Here is a 21,289-nt window from a genome sequence, read left to right on the forward strand (position 1 = left end):
ACCAAAGGTTCGTCGCCGTTCGACCGTCGATGTTTGACTTGTTGGAACAACTCGTGTAGGTACCAAAAGTTGTTTCGTTTCATTTAGTTTTTTTTTCCTCTGGTGCGTCACTAGTTTCCTAGCTAGTGCATTGCATACCTACCTCGAAAACATATGAAGCAGTTTGCTTCCGATTTGTTTGGGGGGCACCTCATTCATACACATACGGATTTGCTGTTCGATGAGCACATGTTACACCACACCAGAAGGAGCAAAAAAAAGGTAACATACTCGAAACACCGAGTAGGTAATCAAGACGTGTGGAAGCACCGGTGCAGGAAAGAAGGTGGTGCCAGAAGCTGTAGAACAACTTTACTTTCAATATCAACCAGTCAGGCGGTCTGCGACGACATCAATGGGGCAAACAATCGAATGAGGATCATGCTTCTATGGATGACTTCACTTACCCAGTTTAGTGTCCCTACTAAGCATCTGTGCCTATGCAGTTAAGACAGTTTTAATCTGGTTCACTATTTCTGCATTTCATAAGTTGATAATGAATTATTTGGAAGAAAAACCTGCAACAACACAGTACCATATAAACATCTAAAAAAAACAGATGTTGAATCAGATAAGCATATGGAAGAGAAAAATTTATAAAAAAATTAAACATTTATAAAAGTTGACGAAAAACACAAAGTTGACAAAAAATGACAAAAATGACAAGAATGACAAAAATGACAAAAATGACAAAAATGACAAAAATGACAAAAATGACAAAAATGACAAAAATGACAAAAATGACAAAAATGACAAAAATGACAAAAATGACAAAAATGACAAAAATGACAAAAATGACAAAAATGACAAAAATGACAAAAATGACAAAAATGACAAAAATGACAAAAATGACAAAAATGACAAAAATGACAAAAATGACAAAAATGACAAAAATGACAAAAATGACAAAAATGACAAAAATGACAAAAATGACAAAAATGACAAAAATGACAAAAATGACAAAAATGACAAAAATGACAAAAATGACAAAAATGACAAAAATGACAAAAATGACAAAAATGACAAAAATGACAAAAATGACAAAAATGACAAAAATGACAAAAATAACAAAAATGACAAAAATGACAAAAATGACAAAAATGACAAAAATGACAAAAATGACAAAAATGACAAAAATGACAAAAATGACAAAAATGACAAAAATGACAAAAATGACAAAAATGACAAAAATGACAAAAATGACAAAAATGACAAAAATGACAAAAATGACAAAAATGACAAAAATGACAAAAATGACAAAAATGACAAAAATGACAAAAATGACAAAAATGACAAAAATGACAAAGATGACAAAGATGACAAAAATGACAAAAATGACAAAAATGAAAAAATGACAAAAAAGATAAAAATGACAAAAATGACAAAAATGACAAAAATGACAAATCCACGTTTCAAATCGCGACTATTTTATTTTTATATTCTAGATAGTACAGCGGAATTTTTTAATCAATCCTTCCACTGTAAATGAAGGAAAAAAATTAAAATAAAATGAATAGTAAATAACAATCATTTTTTTCGTATAATTTTTATTCATGGTTAATTTTGAACCTGTTCCAACATTTATTTGAGAATTCAGTTTTTTTTCTAAAATCTGATGTTATATTTCATATATTCTATCTCTGTTCTTTTGTGCGAGAAACTTTATTCAACCTTTTGACTTTCAAACTTTATCTGGTGTTTCGGAAATATTGATTTCAAATGTGAAAACATGACTGCCTAAAACTCAGTTTCAAGCAATTTTCTAGTTCAAAATAAGGAACATCATTTTGATAAATTTATGACTTACCGGAAATAACATTGATTTGAAACATTCATTCCGATTTGTTTTGAAAATTTTGATTTATTTTATCAGTAAAATTTATTATTATTCAAATTTGTTCATAAATCATAAGTAAGAAAACTGTAAAGAAATCAATTACGTTGTTCATTTTATATTTTTGTTATTGTTAGTATTTTTAGCTTAATTTTGAATTCTGAATCTCATTATTCATTTCATTATTTTAAACTAACTTTAGATGATGAAATAAAAAAGAGAGTTGTGTATGATCAAATGGATGGACAAAATATTTTTTGTAACACTTTCTTGGCATAAGGAATCCTTACAGATAGGATAACGTATTTTATGTTCTGAGTGTGTAGAAAAACATAAAAATATAGGTGGCCCACGATTCCCCACAAGCTATGATTTGCAAATTGGTAGCGTTTGTGTGACTTATTGATGTTTCATCAAAACTTCCATTTCCACGTAAAAGAACATGACAAAACTAAGATCATGAGCGTATGAGCATAATTTTTTTTATCAAATTTAGGTGCTTTTTGAATTAATGTAAGAATTTTGTTTAAATTTTTTTAAGTTTGGTAAATAAAAGGTGCATGTGATGCGTATTTCAGTCAACAACATATAGACAAATTTTCTTAGGCAAAGCGACGGCGATGACAGTTGGATTGAGATATTTATCTCAAAACACATCTGAGATATTCAGAGTGGCCCACGTTACACCACACTCCCCTACTTTAATCTGCTGGGGACCTTACCACGAGCAGACATGTGACAGGACTCAAACGCTGGAATTTGTTTAAAATAGGGCTTTTCATATGTTTCGTCGCCCATCAGGAATCATCTTTCTCATTGCCAGATTACGAGCTCTGGAATTAGCAAAAATTTGTTGTTTGAGGTTAGGTTTTAATAGTCATCATAACTAGGTAAAACTTTTAGCTTATCGAAGAAAAATTTGCATTTGCAGGACATTTTTGCGATTTACACTTAGTTTTTCGCTTATTCAAAGTTTAAAATCTGGCATAAGACTTGCCTTCCCTGATGACCCTCAACCGTAGTTGCCGATCATGTGCTTCACTCCAATGCTTGATTTGAATTTAATGGGCATTTTTGACAGTGTTTGCCTACTTTTTCACCACTTACACACAGTAATTCTTCGATTAATCATCGGTTTCGTCAGCCATCAATTAGATAATGATGGTTTTGAAGGAAACTGTGTAAAATTATTTTTATTCTTATTCTCTTGCATCGTCATCGTCATAGCTTAAAACGCGTGAATCAAAAATTAAAAAGAAGAATTTGGTCGGTAAGTAATTTACAGGCAACAAAATGCTGTCAAAATTTTGAATGTCCAATCACTAGTAAATGAGCGATCAGCAAAATAAAGTGTCCCATTTCCAATAGAACTAAACTTTAGTGAGTAAAAAATCTCAATATGTAAAACTGAAAAAGACAATGTTACAACATTAAAATAAATTCACAGTTCTCCACTGAAGAAGGCCACAAAAAATAGCCGAAACGTTGATTTTTTTTAATTTTGTTTCGATTATAGTCGTTTTTTTTAAGTCGTTATTCGCTACTTATATCAACGATGTAGTTGGCGGACAGTCATTGAAAAACTCATCCGATACAACTGTGATCAATGTTTATTCTTGGGCTTGAACACACGGACATCGGCTCAGGAAGCAGCTGACTTGCCTACTGAGCTATATCTCAAGCCCCCGAAACGTTGAGTTTTTTTTGTCTATACGTTCAAAACGGAGAGCTGTTTGTAGAATTTTGTGGCAACAACAACATGGTGATCGGTGGATCGCTCTTCCCCCATCGACCAGCACATAAGGTCACTTGGGTATCCCGAGATGGCCGAACAGAAAAACAAATTGATCACATCTGCATCAGCCGAAAATGGAGAAGGAGCCTTCTTGATGTCCGCAACAAACGAAGCGCAGACATTGCATCTGACCATCACCTCGTCCTTGGCGAGATACGACTGAGAGTTGCGCGTGTCGAACGGCGCGAGGAGAAAGTCGGGTGTCGATACGACGTCCGCCGGTTGGAGAATCCAGAGGTCAAAAGGGCATACGTTGAACAGCTAGAATTCCGAGCCTCGGAGTTGCCGACAGACGGAACAGTCGACGAACAGTGGTGTGGAATCGAGAATGCCTTTATCACGATGAGCCATGGTACTCTCGGTAAAGTTAATGGAAGACGAAGTGAATGGATGTCGGATGAAACCTGGAGGATGATCGATGATCGGAGAAAGGCGCAAGTCGGAATTGAGCAGGCATGTACCGGGTCAGCCAAAGCAGCCGCCCGCTTACGATATGCGGAGCTGGAAAAGGCAGTTAAACGAGCTTGTAGACGAGACAAGAGAGCCTGGACAAACTCCCTAGCCGAAGAGGGAGAAAGAGCCGCCGCCATTGGAGATATCCGATTATTATATGATATTTCTCGCCGCCTTAGTGGTGCAAGGACTACTGCAAGAATGCCGCTGAAAAACCGAGCAGGTCAGCTGCTGACAGATCGAACAGCTCAAGCATTGGACTGAGCATTTTGATCAACTTTTCCGAGTTACAAATAGCAATAGCCAACAGAACCCGCAGCTCGAGGCGCCCACAGTAAGTCGCATTAATGGCGTCAACTCGGAAGCGCCCTCGCTGGCTGAAATAGAAGCGGCAATCAAGGACATGAAATCCAACAAAGCGCCTGGAATAGATTGCATTCCTGCTGAAATGCTCAAAGCCGACCCTGCCTTGTCAGCACAAATGTTGCACCGTCTTTTCGCTGACATTTGGGATACTGCAACATTCCCGGCCGACTGGATGCAGGGTATCCTCGTAAAGGTCCCAAAGAAAGGAGACCTGACAGAGTGCGGTAACTGGCGTGGCATAACTTTGATCTGTACAACCCTCAAAGTACTCTGCAAAGTGATCCTGAATAGGATCCAGGAGAAAATCGACGCTACACTACGACGGCAACAAGCTGGATTCCGATCCGGACGATCATGTGTGGACCACATCACAACACTACGAATCATACTGGAACAAATCAACGGATTCCAGGACTCTCATCTGCTGGTGTTCGTTGATTTCGAAAAAGCATTTGACCGACTGAACCACGAAAACATCTGGGCTGCTCTTAAACAACGAGGGGTCCCAGAGAAACTAGTCCATCTCATCGAAGCACAGTACGAGGCATTTTCGTGCAAGGTCTTGCACGACGGTGTCTTGTCCGAACCAATCCCGGTAACTTCTGGAGTGAGACAAGGATGTATTATGTCACCGCTGCTTTTTCTCATCGTTATGGATGAGATCTTGACTGGATCGATTGACTGTAGACCAAACCGAGGATTGCCGTGGAATCCTTCAACCATGGAGCAACTGAACGACCTTGACCTGGCAGACGATATTGTTTCGCTCGCCCAAACACAACAAGACATGCAGAGAAAACTCGACGACTTCACCGAAAGCTCCAAAGCAGCTAGCAGGTCTCAAAATCAATGTCGGAAAGACCAAGTCGATGGAAATCAATACAGAAAATCGTTCTAATTTCGTGGTAGCTGGACAACAGGTTGAGACAGTGGAGTGCTTCCAGTATCTTGGTAGCCAGATTACGCCTGATGGTGGTACCAAGAAGGACATCGAAACCCGGATGAGAAAATCCCGATTTGCGTTTGCGAGTCTCCGAAACATCTAGCTGTACGGGTGTGAAACCTGGTGCACATATGCGGTGACGACGCGAAAACTGCAAGTTTTTGTGAATCGCTGCCTGCGGAACATCATCCGCGCTTGGTGGCCTGGCAACTGGATCTCAAACGTTGAACTTCATCGCCGGTGTCATCAAAAGGCGCTAGAAATCGAGATTCGGGAACGTAAGTGGAGATGGATTGGGCACACGTTGCGAAGAGATGAAAACGAGATTTGCAGAGAGGCGCTTGACTGGAATCCAGATGGGCATCGAAGAAGAGGCAGTCCTAAAAGCTCGTGGCGGCGAAGTCTAGCCGCTGAAATCCGCACAGTTGACGAGAACCTTGGCTGGCAGCAAGTGAAGACGCTGGCTCCGGATCGCCAGCAGTGGAGATCTTTTATCTCAGCCCTATGCGCCGGTCAATCGGCGCTGGACCCTTAGGTAGGTTAGGTTGGCCCAAAATGAAGTTTTTTGAGCAAGTTTTATAAATATTACCATGAGAAGTTTTTTGCAAGCCCTGGAATACGATAAAAAAACTGCTGATAAAAAATACTTTTCAAGTTATTTTTCTTGATTTGTGTTGAATAATTCCTGGATTTTGACCAAGTTTGCCCGGATATTTCCCGGATTTTTGGTCAACATTTTGAAATCAAACGCCCGGATTTTGTCAGGTTTTTAGATAAAATAGTACACCCATAGAAGAGGTTGCAAAAATCCAATGCCTATTTAGCAAATCTCTGTGCCGATAATGCGCTGAAATGTGCACTGTGCCGAAGACGGTATGTTTGAAAAACCGTAACTGGCATAAGGACTCGGCTCACAACCAAAATGATGACCACTACATTCAAGCGAAACAAGAAAAACATTTTATGGGATTTCCTTCCTATTGGATAATTCATCCCAGAAACAAGAAATTAAAAATTAAAACCACAGCGCTGCAGTGAGAATCGAACCCAAATCGCCAATTGTATCGTCTTGCCAGTCCGACAATCTAACCAGTGTACTATTCGAGCTTCATGCAGGACGAGGTATATTTGTCATAGGCTTTCTGTTACCGATCAATCACAAAAAAAAACGTACAACGGCGGCTTCCCGGCGTTTGGCCTCCTTTCAAATTGAAAGTTTCAATGCATTCCTTTGTCTTAAGATGGAAACGGGAAAGGGAACGGGAGTGAAGGAACGGCAAACCCATTGAATGAGAACTGTGCTTTGCTTACTGCCTGCTATTACATACACACGCTACATATACACAGCTGCTAAAGCCGGGCAGCTTGGCCGGTGTTGTTTGCCGGTGAATTGAAGGAATGTTTTTGTTGTTGCTTTTGCTACATACACACGCACAGCTTAGCCGTGTTTGCCGGTGGATTGAATTAGAAGGATGTTTTTGTTGTTGCTTTTGCTACACACGCACAGTGCTCGGTTCGCTGGCTGCCTGGTGTTGGCCGGTATTTATTTCCATCCTTCTTCGGCTTGTGATGCGATGGGGAGGGACGCGAAAACGTTTTTATTTTGTTTCATTCAGACATACGCAATTCGGTTGCGCTGGGAGGTTAATGCCGGTGGGCGCAAATCGAATCAGTGCCGGTCGCGTTATCTTCTTGTACCAATGATGCTATGAAATTGACTACACGCCATTGGCACAGAGGCTGAATTTTGGGTGTAGGTATTTATCCGGCCAGGGTACGTTTTGAAAAAAAATCGGTCATCCTTACCTTCTTCACTAAAAATTTATATCTTTAAAAATGTATGGCTTCAAGCATTTGTGTCTTTATGGTATGTTATTTTACGTCAAATGGGACGCATCAGTTTTGTGCATGCAATTTTGCTGAAATTTACACTAAAAATTCAATAGTGTTAAGCACACTTTAAGAGTTTTCAGTGCGTTTGAGCCTTTTATGAAGATATATGAATCGTTTTAAAACTTGAAATGTTACTTGAGTGGTAGTGGTGACTGTTTTTCGCGCTTCCTACCCAACTGTAAGAAAAAAATAAACGGCTGATCGAAACAATTCAAACAACTCCACAGCCGACATCAAAACTGTACAATGTTAAACTTCCCTTTTTATGTTTTCTTTCCAAAACTACGTTGATGGTAATCGTACATGCGACAAAGCCGGAACAGGCTAGCACCGATAAAAACTGGTTCAATAGTTCGGTTGGTTTCAGCTCGATTAGCACTACTTAGTGTGATTGTTGCTGGTGAATTGCTAATTATTCAAAACTCGCACTACCCAAACGAGGTTCCACAAGGAGATGTTTTGGGTAATTCCAGTGAGGCGTTTAGCAACTTTTTTTTTCGATCGATAGCTGGCTCAAATCGCACTCAAAAGACACATTTCAAAGAACCCACGTTTGCCGTCTGCTTAAAAATTCGTCACCACAATCATTCTGAGTCTGAGTCTAGTCAAAGATTCTGCTCCATTGAAAAAAAAAATGGTCCGGCCGCTGCGGATAGGTGAAGGTCTTGTTGAATGACTGACATTGACCTTGTGCGGGAAGTTTCATCTGCAATGTCTTCGTAGCCGTCTCTGAAAGAAGTTCGCTTTCGGTCGACTCATTGATGAGGGAGGAAGTGGGTACCTAATGAAACCGGTTGGCGGTGATAGTTGGTTTATGGCTGGGTCAGCAGCCGATTGCAGGCAGCTTTTATGAACGGTTCAATCAAATTCGCAAAGTATTATCACACCGAACTGGATATCCCAATTGATAACAGTACATCACAAAATATAATCTATTGCCTTTCGACCTTTGTATACGGTTGGATCAAAGTATAGAACTTTTATTTTCCGTTCATGAATCAGAAAATGCTATTTGAAACCGAACGCACTCAAGGTACAATTTATACTAAATATCTTCGTTGATGTAAAGCTTCAGTTTCAGAGCATTATGAATTTGTGTGGTCTTTAATAAGAGCTCATTGAAGAAATCAACATTCAATAATACCCTCATTGCCAATAAACTCCGTTTTGTTAGGAAGATATTTAGTAAAATAAGTTGTTTTCAGAGGAGCGATAAAGGATCTTTCACTTTTTATTTAAATTTTCAATAGGGGTATTTGGTTTACCAGAATGTGTTGGATCTAAAAAAATATATAAAAACTTAATCATTGTAATCCATAAATTACTCAACATTGAATAACCATCATTTTGATCCCACAAATCGTTACGTTTCGGCATACCCTCTTATAAAAATTTTCCAATGTTTTGAAATATTTACTAAATTGCCCTTTTCATTTTTGTTCTATAATTTTGGTTTTCAATGTACATTCTGGAATAATTGTCGATTTTTTTATTTAAACATAAATTATTATTTGATCTTGACTAGCTGGGTACAAATCCCAAGTAACGAAGATTAATCAAACTGGCTTTTTAAAAGTTTTATTAATGTTTTATGAAGACTTTTTCAAATCATTCAATTTTTAAAACTGTTCTATTCTGCCCCTACTTTCATAACAGTCCCATATGCAAAATCGAGCAAGAGAGAAAATCAGCTTTTTCTGTTTTGGAATGTATTTTTGAATTGTGACCACAACCTTTAGCATAAACGAAAATAGTTTGATGGAATGTGATCTTGGTTGTCATAATAAATCGCAGGACCTGTAATTTTTAAAATTGGGACAGGTCAGGAGCACCGGTTTACTTGTTATGGGACTGTTATGCGAGCATATTCGATACCTTTTTGGAATCTACTCCTACTTTTGCTCAGCAAGCTACTCAAAGACTTCGATTAAGACATTTCTGAACTTCTAAATGCAGTTATCAAACTAAAAAACATACTTTTAAGAAAATTCCACATCGTAAGTTGAATCTTTTTTTGGGTTTTGATTGTATCTGATAGTTCTAGCGTAACATTTGATAAGGGCGAAACTAGCAGTTAGCTCGAAACGAGAAAATCGCGTTGGAAATTTCGGAACATCTAATCAAATCCTTTTTAAAAAATCGACCACTTTTCGTTCAACAAAATCAAAAAAAGTACATTATATTCACTTATTGTTCGTTGGTTATCAAAATCTTTAACTTTTTTCACTAAATTTCTGAGATTTTCGAGTTTCGCCTTTTTATGTTTTTGATTTCAGTTACGCCTGCAAGTTTCGCCCGATGGGTCGATTCACGATGACGTATTCTCCCTTTTGTGGTGACAGTTCGCACGTCCTGTTTACAAAATTTTACGAATGAGAAATGGGGTGCGGCGAAATTTTTCGTGTAGCTGCACGGTCAAAAAATTTAACTCAAAACTCAGTTTAAGGATAGCAAAAAACCAAGTTCCATTTTATGAATTATATTTAGCGAATTTTTTGGTTTCTTATGTCTATCTCTTTAGAAATGAACAGAAAGTTGAAAATTCGTAAAAATTTCGAAAAGGAGGTTTGTTTATTAAAATGTTTCAACATGTTTTCAAAACCCTTCATCAACACGTTTCTTCTGGACCAACCCACTTTGTATTGAATATTCTGGGAAAACGCGTCTACATTGCAAAAAAAATCCCATCGAATGTTCAAATGTGGAAACTTCCAAAGAATTCGAATGTGCCGAATCGATTGTACGGAAATTTTTTCTGTTATTTTGACCGAAAACTGTAAACAAATGCACATACTTGTACGACGACACTATTCAGGGACATAAGAAACAAATATAGGAAAATTCTCCGGAAAACATTCCGAAAGAAAAGGCTGAACTATCATAAATTTTTACGATATGATATTTTCGAGGAATAAAAATAACGTAAGATAGATTAACCACTTCACACTGACATGAGACTTAGAACCAAATTCCTCTCAGTTTATGGCTAGAAGCTTCCTATCGTCGGTATTGCGCGGCAGCAATTCGAACATGAAAATTTCTGGTATCGACATTCTCGTTGATTTCCGTGCAGCGTTAAAAATCGAAATCGAGTGTCCAGTCAGTGTGTTCAGTGGTTTAACTTTTAGGATTAAGTCCATTTATTCCAGCTGGATTAACAATCAAATGGATTGATTTTTCATTATTTGATACTTAAAACATCTAATTTTCTTTCAAATTATTTTTTATCCCAAAATTGAGCTGAGAACTTTTGCTAAAAACGTGTGAATGAGAATTCAATGAGGACCCAAATGTTTGCTTTGCTTCCCCAGCGTGTAGAATTGGAAAATAAGGAATCAAAACAGGAATCGCGAAATGTCAAAACCAGTGAGGCCAGGCAGTGCGTGAATCGACCTATTGATCGGCCGTTTTTGTTTTGGTTTTGAAGTTACGCCCACAGGTCGATTCACGCACTGCCTGGTTTCACTGTTTTTGACATTTCGCGATTCCTGTTTTGATTCCTTATTTTCCAATTCTACACGCTGAAGAAGCAAAGCAAACATTTGGGTCCTCATTTTATTCTCATTCACACGTTTTTAGCAATAGTTCTTGGCTCAGTTTTGGGATAAAAAAAATAGAAAAAAAAAATTAGATGTTTGAAGTATCAAATAATGAAAAATTAATCATTTGTTTGTAAATCCAGCTGGAATAAATGTACTTAAACTTTAAAGTTAAACCACTAACTGGACACTCGATTTCGATTTTTGGAGCTGCTCGAAAATTAACGAGAATTTCGATACCAGTAAAATTTGCAGGCTCGAATTGCTGCCGCGCAATGTCGACGATAGGAGGATTCTAGCCAAAAACAGAGAGCAATTTTGTTTTAAGTCTCATTTCAATGTTATTAGTGGTTTAACTATCTGACGTTATTTTTTTCCTCGAATATCGTAAAAAATTATAATAGCTCAGCCCTTTCTTTCGGAATGTTCACCGGAGAATTTTCCTTCTGTCCCTGAATAGTGTTGTCGTACTTAGCGTTGTCGTAATTGTTTACAGCTTCCGGTCAAAATAACACAAGAAATTTCCGGACAATCGATTCGGCACATGCGAATTCTTTAGAAGTTTCCATATTTGGACATTCGATGAAACTTTTTTTTCAAGTGGAGGCGCTTTCCCAGAATATTCAATGCAAAGTGGGTCCAGAACAAATGTGTTGAAAAGGGGTTTTAAAACATGTTAAAACATTTAATAAACAAACCTCCTTTTCGAAATTTTAAAGAATTTTCAAGTTTCTGTTCATTCCCATTAAAAACCAAAAAATGCGCTAAATTTATTTCACAAAATGAGACTTGGTTTTTTGCTATACTCAAACTGAGTTTTAAGTTAAATTTCTTGACCGTGCAGTTACACGAAAAATTTCGCCGAACCCCATTTCTCGTTTGTAAAATTTTGTAAACAGGACGTGCGAACTGTCACCACAAAAGGGAACATACGTCATCGTGAATCGACCCATTGGTCTCACACGCAAAAACTAATTAGGCCGTTTTGTCACACACGGTCAACTCAGTTACGCCTTTTGGCCCTACACGAATATAAAAACTAACCCCATTTTGAATAGGCGTAACTTCACGTTCCAACGAAAATGCATCAACATGAAGTTTCGCCCATTTTAATTTTATCAATTTTTTGAAAGTTTTAAGCGATTTTAAGATGAAACCGCGTTTATTAGGTAAAGTGCAACTGCGTAAATCCGGAATGACCGTTAACTCGATTTGTTTACATTTGGCAGATTCGCCCTTTTTAAATGTTACGCTAGAGTTCTGTGCTAAGGAAAATATTCCTTCCTTATTATTGACCTGCCTTCGAAAATTAGTGTACATAATTCGACATCAAGTGAATTGAATCTTTATTAAATGATTCAAAGCAATAAACCAAAGATTATCTCACCGGAAGAAACATTGGAAAGTAACTAGATCAGTGGTATTTCACATATGGGACTGTTATGCGGATATATTACATATGGGACAGTCACGAGTTGCTATTTTTTTTCAAAATTTCTAGAACAAACTTTCTTTTTTTATTGTTTTATATTGAAGCCCTATGTTAAAATAGACGAACTGTCAGGTTAGATGAAAAATGCCGAAAATGCATATGGGACTGTTATGCGAATAGGGGCAGTATTGTGATATGGGAAATGCTTAATTTATCGTGTATTTTTAAAGAGCTCTGAAAGTTTTGCTAAAACTTCAATAAAACACTATCTTAAGAGTGTTGTAAAAAAGCTGCAAGAGTATTGCTAAAGCTTCAATAAAATACATACTTTCCTGTTTTTATTAGGGCTTTGTTACCTATTTGAATAAAGCACTCAATGCTCTTTTAAAACTAGCGTTCAAGCCAAGTTGAAAAACTGTTTTATTGGAACAGTGGATGATAAAACTAAATGACAGAGGATTTGGCAATCGAGAAGTACATATACACGCTTAAACTTGTTTACCTCTTTATGAGCTAGCATAACTTGTTTTGAAAGGATTTTGAGTTATGGCTTTGAGAAAAACGGACTATTAAAATTATATAAATTAACACAGCTAAATTCATCTGAAAAATAAAAACAACTTTGTTGCATCCGCATTCGAATTTTATTAATCGCTGAATTCTTAGAGTTCGCACGAAAACACTAACTGACGTTTTTGGAGATTCGATAAGAATAAATGTATTAGACAATTAATTAGTTCTTGATAGAACAACATTTATTGAAATAAGGTTTTTTAGATCGTGTTTTCAAGTTCCATCGGACTAGGGCCTCTATTCAAGTTTGTGTGCGTACTTTGGACCGTGTTGAACTATCGGATAAATCGGATTCCGGATTGGTCCCCTGGGAATCAACGTCCAAGCAGAATATTGTTCAAGTGAATGAAAATATCTGAAAACAATTTAAACTATTTGAGAAAACAAAAACTTTAAATTTATAGCAATTTACCTTTCCTGCTGGTCAATATTTTCCGCTAAAGCACAAAAAAATGCCCTTCCACTGTTTTTTTTTATCTTATTTCTGTTTCAAATTAACATCTACTTGTTCAAATTAGAAATAAATGTTAACTGAACAAAATACGAGGCCTAGTCAAGCGTCAAAGATATTTGGGAACTATCAGATTGTATAATGAAGACTAGGAAAAATCAGAGGACTGAACCAGCTGTCAAATCGCATACACACGCACCGTACCAAATTTTTGGTACCAGAACGTCAGTGTGGTTTCCGAAATTAAACACTTCACCCCATAACAGACTCGAAATAGGGTAACATTTTGGTTGCCAAACGCATCTGTTGTTGTCATACTGCAAATTTAGAATCAATTTTAACAAGGATTATACTGAAAACTCTGCATTTTATCTCTAACCATAATTTATTAATGTTACCAAAGTTCCCTTTGATTGACATTCCCGAGCCGCAGATATCATTTTAAGGATTATTAAAAAATTGCCTCTGGTTGAAATTGTTGCAATAAAGACGGCCATGTTGCCCATATACGTGTTTCACTCGTTTCAATTTTCTTTTTCCTGCGGGTTTCTTGACTGAAAACTTGGTACGGAAATGTTTGCTTTCTTCAGCCCATTGGGAAAAATAGTCAAGTCTACCCGCTGTTGAATTATTTAAGCGATAAGCACTTGAGAAATCATTCGAGTCGTAGCTGTTTTCTAGTGCGGACGTGCTTTTACATCGTTGCTAGTTCGCGAAACAATAGTGCGTTCTTTTGTTCGGTTATACATCCGGGTGAAAACACCGTAGTGCCGATTACCGGATAAGTTCGGTTTGTGTGTACCGTGACCGGTTAGCTAGATCTAGTGCAGACATTTTTCCCCATCCAACAATAGTGGGTTTTGATTTGTGCTGTGAAATTGTGAACTTTTTTTCCTTCTCGGTGGTTTTTTTTTGCAAGAGCTGTTGTGGAGAACAAAAGAAGTTGTTGTTCGTCTCCGTACCGCATGGTGACCTTGAAGGTCATCACCGCATATCGGCTGGATCTTGGTGCCGATTCAAAAGCGTGTGAGGGACGGCCACAAAACGAAGCCGCTGGATTGTATCACAACTGGAATATCAAAATTAGCAGAGTAAAAACAAGTTTGATTTATCTTTTTTCCCTTTTTTTCATCTCTAATCTCGTTTCCATTTGAGTATCTATGTATATTTTAAATTTTTTTCTTTTTTTTTACGGAAGACATTCCTGTCCCCGTAATTGAATATGAACGAAGCCGGGGGACTAGTCTTTGGTGATGATGGGCGAGTCGTCCACGGAAATGTTGGGCGTCTGAATGATCTGATTGTTCCTGAGAAAATGGTTTCAGAAGATGAACCGGGTCATTCAGGCGCAAATGATATTCCAGTGGATGATTCACCGCAGTCATCCACAAAAATTCAGGTCCCCCCCCCACCCCCCCCCCCCCCCCCGGGTTCGGGTTCATCCGGAGAATCCATCTTTCTCTGGCCCGTGGGTGATTTTCTTTCGGCCCAAACCGAATGGAAAAGTTTTAAATGTTTTGCAGATTACAAAGGATCTGGCGAGATGGTCCTCTGTGACCAATATCACAAAGGTTATGCCAAAAAATTGCGGGTTATGGTAACTAGTTTGCAGGCTGCTAACGAGATTGCTTCCAGCAAACATTTTATTTAAGAATACCGGGTCTACATTCCGTCTCAAAACGTAGAGATTGAGGGCGTGATCACGGACATGAGTCTGTCGGAAGAATACATTAAGACCAATGGGGTTGGAAAGTTCAAGAGCCTCGATATGACTTCGGTCAAAATCCTGGATTGCCGCCAACTCAGAACTTCCAGCTCTGTTAATGGTAATAAAAAGTATTCCCCGTCAGCTTCATTCTGTGTTACCTTTGAAGGTACCGCCCTGTTGAGGCTACCGATTCGACTTTTTGTACCACGTCCGATGAACTGTACCAATTGTAGGACTCTAGAACATACAGCATCACATTGTGGCAATCAATCGCATTGATCCAGTTGTAGACAAACCGTCGCAAATTTCGATCGCCGCATCAGTGGCAAACATTCGGGGGCACAGCCGCCAAGTCCAAGCGCAGCAGATAGCCGCATAAGTGGCAAAATCTTGGAAATTCAGGTGCCGTATCTGATCGTCGCATCCGTGGCGAAATACCGAACCCGAGGAATCCGATCGCCGCATCAGTGGCGAATATCCAGGAGTGCCAACCGCCGAAATCCAGCGCCGCATCAGTGGTGAATATCCAGTGGAGCAGCCGCCTCATCAGTGGCGAACATTTGGTGGATCAGGTGCCGAATCCGAGCGCATCAGTGGCGAAATCTTGGAAGTTCAGGTGCCGAATCCGATCGCATCATCCGTGGCGAATATCCGGTGGGTCAGGGGTGCCGAATCCGAGCGCAGCAGATCGCCGTACCAGTGGTGGAATCTTGGAAATTCAGGTGCCGAATCCGATCGTCGATCGCCGAATCAGTGGCGAAGAACATCCGGCGGAACAGCCGCCAATCCGGAACGAATTCCATTGCCGCATCAGTGGTGAAGAATATCCGTGGTACCGCCGGCGAATCTGTTTGAGCGTGTTTTGAGACTAACTTTGTATGAGAGAGTTGTGGCAAATGAAAAATTACACAACTTCGTTGGAGGTGTCAAGTCATTATTTTGAAGTTTGATGGTACTTTTTGGGTGATTTCTTAAAAAAATTGCATGTTTTTATTGTTCAATATCTCTGAAAGTTGCAAACATACCAAAACAAAAATATATACATTAGAAAGGACAATCTTTTAACTTTTATGGACATATAGTTTCATTTGTATGCATAAAGTTTCACTACTAAAATAACTTAACTGAAAGATGCACGTTTTAAAGTTTAAGTATAGCCGATTCAACAATTCTTCGATCAGCCAACTATGCCACATTCGTGTTGAAGCGGGAACTTATGTACGTGTATGAAAAAAATACTAAAATTTGCCAATGTACCATTTTTCATTTAAGTTATTTCAGGAGTAAAACCTCATGCATACAAATGACACAATATGTCTATGAAAGTTAAAAGATTGCCCTTTCTATTGTATATATTTTTGTTTTGGTATAAAAATTAACTTCCACTATCTTCTGTTTTTCTCACATACCAAAACTAACATTTAGAATCTTTAAGTTGACCTGAATAAAACAGCCAAATCCACCATATGTTAGTTTATATTAGCGATGAGAAGATGAGAAATCCTCGATAGCCCAAACAACTTTACAGCAACGCTAGTTTATTCGTAGTCATCGATGTAGATTTAGCAATATTATGGGTTTAACCAAAAATCAGTGATATGGAAGAGCCAACCATATGATCTTCGATAACAACCTGAGGAGTTTTTTTATCCGTGATGGGGGGGATGAATTCGTCATAATTTTGCCCAATACACGCAAAATTTACTGTAGGTAAATTGATTCTTTTTTTTTGTGGCACCGACCACGATCAGCCTCCATTATAAACCATCCAAAATCCAAAAAGAAAAGACCATTTAATGAAGATTTAACTTGCAGTGTTGGAGCGAAAAAACATAAGGAAAAAATTGAAATTTTACTTATAAGAACATGATGTCTAGTGAAATCCCTGAGGGCTGCGAGTTGATAATTGTTCGACAATACAACTTCTCGAAAACTAGAAATATTTTATTGGGATTTTGGTTGGTTCTAAGGTAAAATTATCTAAAAAAAAAAGCGTTGAAATCATGAAATTCAAGATATAAATATACTTTCCTTGCGAAAAATAACGTTTTATTTTTGGAGCTTTGTTTTGACGTTTAAAACGTCACTATTTCAAAAAATGAAAAATATCATTTGATAGATTTTAATAAAAATCTACACAACGCATACTTTGTCATTTTGTTTTAATTTTTTTGTACGGAGATATTGTATTTTAAAAAGGATGAATTTTTCAAAATCTTGAAAAAAAGAATAAATGGTCCTGAAACGAGGGGTGGACGGATCATTCTCAAAAATTGACGTTTTTCTGTAGGCCTTAGAAAGTCTTTTGGCCATGCTTGGCGATTTTTTGATAAGATAAGATAGGATTGTCTATCATATGTATTGTTGGAATTTTGCTAACTATAGTTGGTCGAGAATCAATCAGATATATGATTGAATATGAGTGGATTATTATTGGAAATACCATACTTTTTTCTCCGTGTGCTAATGGTTTTTGTGCCAATTTATAAATTTGCTAAAGGACATTTTCCGCTTAACATCTTTGTCCAAAACCCTAACTAACTTCCCTAACATACAAACTGAAATGTTCAAATTTACTTATGCAAACGTTACTTAAAAATTTTGCAAAAAATCATGGAAGAGTTTTGGACCGAAAGAAAAGCTACGTTCTTTCCTGCAGTGAGTGGAAGCGGAGAAATTTTCAGGGATGGTCATGACCCGTGGTGGTGGTACTAAACTTTCTTTGATCCTCAAAATTTGAGGGGGAAAAAGATACTCCTGTCATAATCGCCAGTGTTATATTTGAGATTTTCACGGTTCGTTCTATACAGACTAAAAAAAAAGCTTATATCTGTTGCATTCCGAGTTCTGTTGTTCATAGGTGTGCGGTACCTGAATATATAACATTATTATAACTCCCACAAAACAGACGAACCGGCAACACTGCTCAAGACACAGCGTCAGTCGACCGCGTACCTTGTCCAAGAGAACACGCTCCTAGAGAGTGTCACGTAAGCAATCAGACGAATTCCTAAGGCCAAGACGGAACCGCAAAATAGGGAAGGTACTTTCAGATGAAGAAACACACCCATCATGTTTATTTGGCTATATTATCAGCTTGGAAAATCGATCCAATTTATTTGATCCCTACTAGATATCGTCCTACGTCGTACCAATTTATTTGTTACTTTAAAGGTAGTTTACAGTTTCTACAATTACAATTGAGTTGGTTTCGATTAAACATTCCTACGGTAAGATTGGTAGATTTCACGGTACTATCTAGTTAGGCTGTGTAAAATACTTACTGTAGCTAAAATTTTCTCTAAAATACCAAACAGATTCAGTTCCAGGAAGAATCGCCCCAATTGCAACATTTGTGTCCCTGTTGGTTAAAATCTTCCAACCTCAGTTGCTCTAAAATCAATATACAATTGCTCGGGTTAAAACAGGTTTATAAAAATAAAATCTCACGTACATCTTCCGTAAACTATATGACTCAATATGTACAGTGAAAAAGTTCTCGGCGATACTTCTTCGTAGTTTAACTACTTGCTCAGTATGTTATAATATGTTTTTTCATTTCTTCTCTTTGCCTAGGTTTAAAAAATTCCTAACTTTTTACACAAAAGCAGACTTTAAAACAGTTTAACGGGTTTGCTAAAGGTAAAGTCGTGTGGAGTCATAAATATGAGGACGCAGTCTAAGCTAATCGATGTAAAAAACAAAAAATCATAATTGATAAAAGAGCTAAGGTTAGTAAAATGTAGAAAATGCCACAAACGGTTACAGTTAAATGAAACGGGGGAAAATCGTTAATATAAAATATAACCTAAAAGTAACGAGAAACAACAGATGAGAGATGTATTGCGTCTACCTACGGATAAAACTACTACATAAAACAACTCACAGAACAACGAATCAAGATATTACACATACTCTTAAACTAGAAGCTTAAAACGGCAGTAGATTCCTAACTCAAAATTCCTCCGGTAAGATGGCATGCATACGGTTGCACTACACAGTTGTAGTCCTATTGCTTGTTCTATAGATCCTTATCGTTTCCGAGACTACAAAATTTGTAAGTGTCTGTGTGTAAGGTGCATTTCGATTTCTCTCCTACAATTCGGTGGTCGTTTCCGCATCCGATCGGTCCAGATCGTTCAGGTAGGAGAATGACAGTTGAGCGTAGTCTCTCTTGCCGAAAGTCACATTATCGTTGCTAGGACTCGAGTGATTCAGGTGCTGCTGGGACTGGAGGTCTCCATTTTGGCTGAAAAAGAAACAAAGCTTAATCACAACTTATTTAACGTTCATTGAGATATTTTAAACAGTGCTAACAATCATTTTACGTTTAGAAAACTTAAAAATTAAATTAAGGTTGAAAAAGCAAAACTTGCTTTAAAAGTTTCTGAACAATTTTACTGTAATTGCGGTAAATTCACTGGCGACTGGGTAAAAAATAACAAATGTTTAATAAAAATTACCCGTCAATCCGTCAATGAATTCTGTATTTGAAATCTGAATCTGAAATCTGAATCTGAAATCTGAATCTGAAATCTGAATCTGAAATCTGAATCTGAAATCTGAATCTGAAATCTGAATCTGAAATCTGAATCTGAAATCTGAATCTGAAATCTGAATCTGAAATCTGAATCTGAAATCTGAATCTGAAATCTGAATCTGAAATCTGAATCTGAAATCTGAATCTGAAATCTGAATCTGAAATCTGAATCTGAAATCTGAATCTGAAATCTGAATCTGAAATCTGAATCTGAGATCTGAATCTGAAATCTGAATCTGAAATCTAAATCTGAAATCTGAATCTGAAATCTGAATCTGAAATCTGAATATGAAATCTGAATCTGAATCTGAAATCTGAAAACTGAATCTGAAATCTGAATCTGAAATCTGAATCTGAAATCTGAATCTGAAATCTGAATCTGAAATCTGAATCTGAAATCTGAATCTGAAATCTGAATCTGAAATCTGAATCTGAAATCTGAATCTGAAATCTGAATCTGAAATCTGAATCTGAAATCTGAATCTGAAATCTGAATCTGAAATCTGAATCTGAAATCTGAATCTGAAATCTGAATCTGAAATCTGAATCTGAAATCTGAATCTGAAATCTGAATCTGAAATCTGAATCTGAAATTTGAATCTGAAATCTGAATCTGAAATCTGAATCTGAAATCTGAATCTGAAATCTGAATCTGAAATCTGAATCTGAAATCTGAATCTGAAATCTGAATCTGAAATCTGAATCTGAAATCTGAATCTGAAATCTGAATATGAAATCTGAATCTGAAATCTGAATCTGAAATCTGAATCTGAAATCTGAATCTGAGATCTGAATCTGAAATCTGAATCTGAAATCTAAATCTGAAATCTGAATCTGAAATCTGAATCTGAAATCTGTATATGAAATCTGAATCTGAATCTGAAATCTGAAAACTGAATCTGAAATCTGAATCTGAAATCTGAATCTGAAATCTGAATCTGAAATCTGAATCTGAAATCTGAATCTGAAATCTGAATCTGAAATCTGAATCTGAAATCTGAATCTGAAATCTGAATCTGAAATCTGAATCTGAAATCTGAATCTGAAATCTGAATCTGAAATCTGAATCTGAAATCTGAATCTGAAATCTGAATCTGAAATCTGAATCTGAAATCTGAATCTGAAATCTGAATCTGAAATCTGAATCTGAAATCTGAATCTGAAATCTGAATCTGAAATCTGAATCTGAAATCTGAATCTGAAATCTGAATCTGAAATCTGAATCTGAAATCTGAATCTGAAATCTGAATCTGAAATCTGAATCTGAAATCTGAATCTGAAATCTGAATCTGAAATCTGAATCTGAAATCTGAATCTGAAATCTGAATCTGAAATCTGAATCTGAAATCTGAATCTGAAATCTGAATCTGAAATCTGAATCTGAAATCTGAATCTGAAATCTGAATCTGAAATCTGAATCTGAAATCTGAATCTGAAATCTGAATCTGAAATCTGAATCTGAAATCTGAATCTGAAATCTGAATCTGAAATCTGAATCTGAAATCTGAATCTGAAATCTGAATCTGAAATCTGAATCTGAAATCTGAATCTGAAATCTGAATCTGAAATCTGAATCTGAAATCTGAATCTGAAATCTGAATCTGAAATCTGAATCTGAAATCTGAATCTGAAATCTGAATCTGAAATCTGAATCTGAAATCTGAATCTGAAATCTGAATCTGAAATCTGAATCTGAAATCTGAAATCTGAATCTGAAATCTGA

General features: G+C 37.1%; 1 protein-coding gene across 1 annotated transcript in view; it reads right to left on the bottom strand.

The window, feature by feature from the left end:
* Positions 1–18,114: 18,114 nt before the first annotated feature.
* LOC129740676 (cadherin-99C) overlaps positions 18,115–21,289 on the bottom strand; it is a 625,931-nt gene continuing 622,756 nt past the window's right edge. Inside the window, exon 13 of the mRNA XM_055732426.1 lies at positions 18,115–19,275. Within this exon, the coding sequence (XP_055588401.1) occupies positions 19,122–19,275 (154 nt within the window). The 3' untranslated portion in view covers positions 18,115–19,121. The remainder of the gene's footprint in view (positions 19,276–21,289) is intronic.

This window comes from Uranotaenia lowii, chromosome 1 (assembly GCF_029784155.1).
Source record: "Uranotaenia lowii strain MFRU-FL chromosome 1, ASM2978415v1, whole genome shotgun sequence".
Classification (NCBI taxonomy): domain Eukaryota; kingdom Metazoa; phylum Arthropoda; class Insecta; order Diptera; family Culicidae; genus Uranotaenia; species Uranotaenia lowii.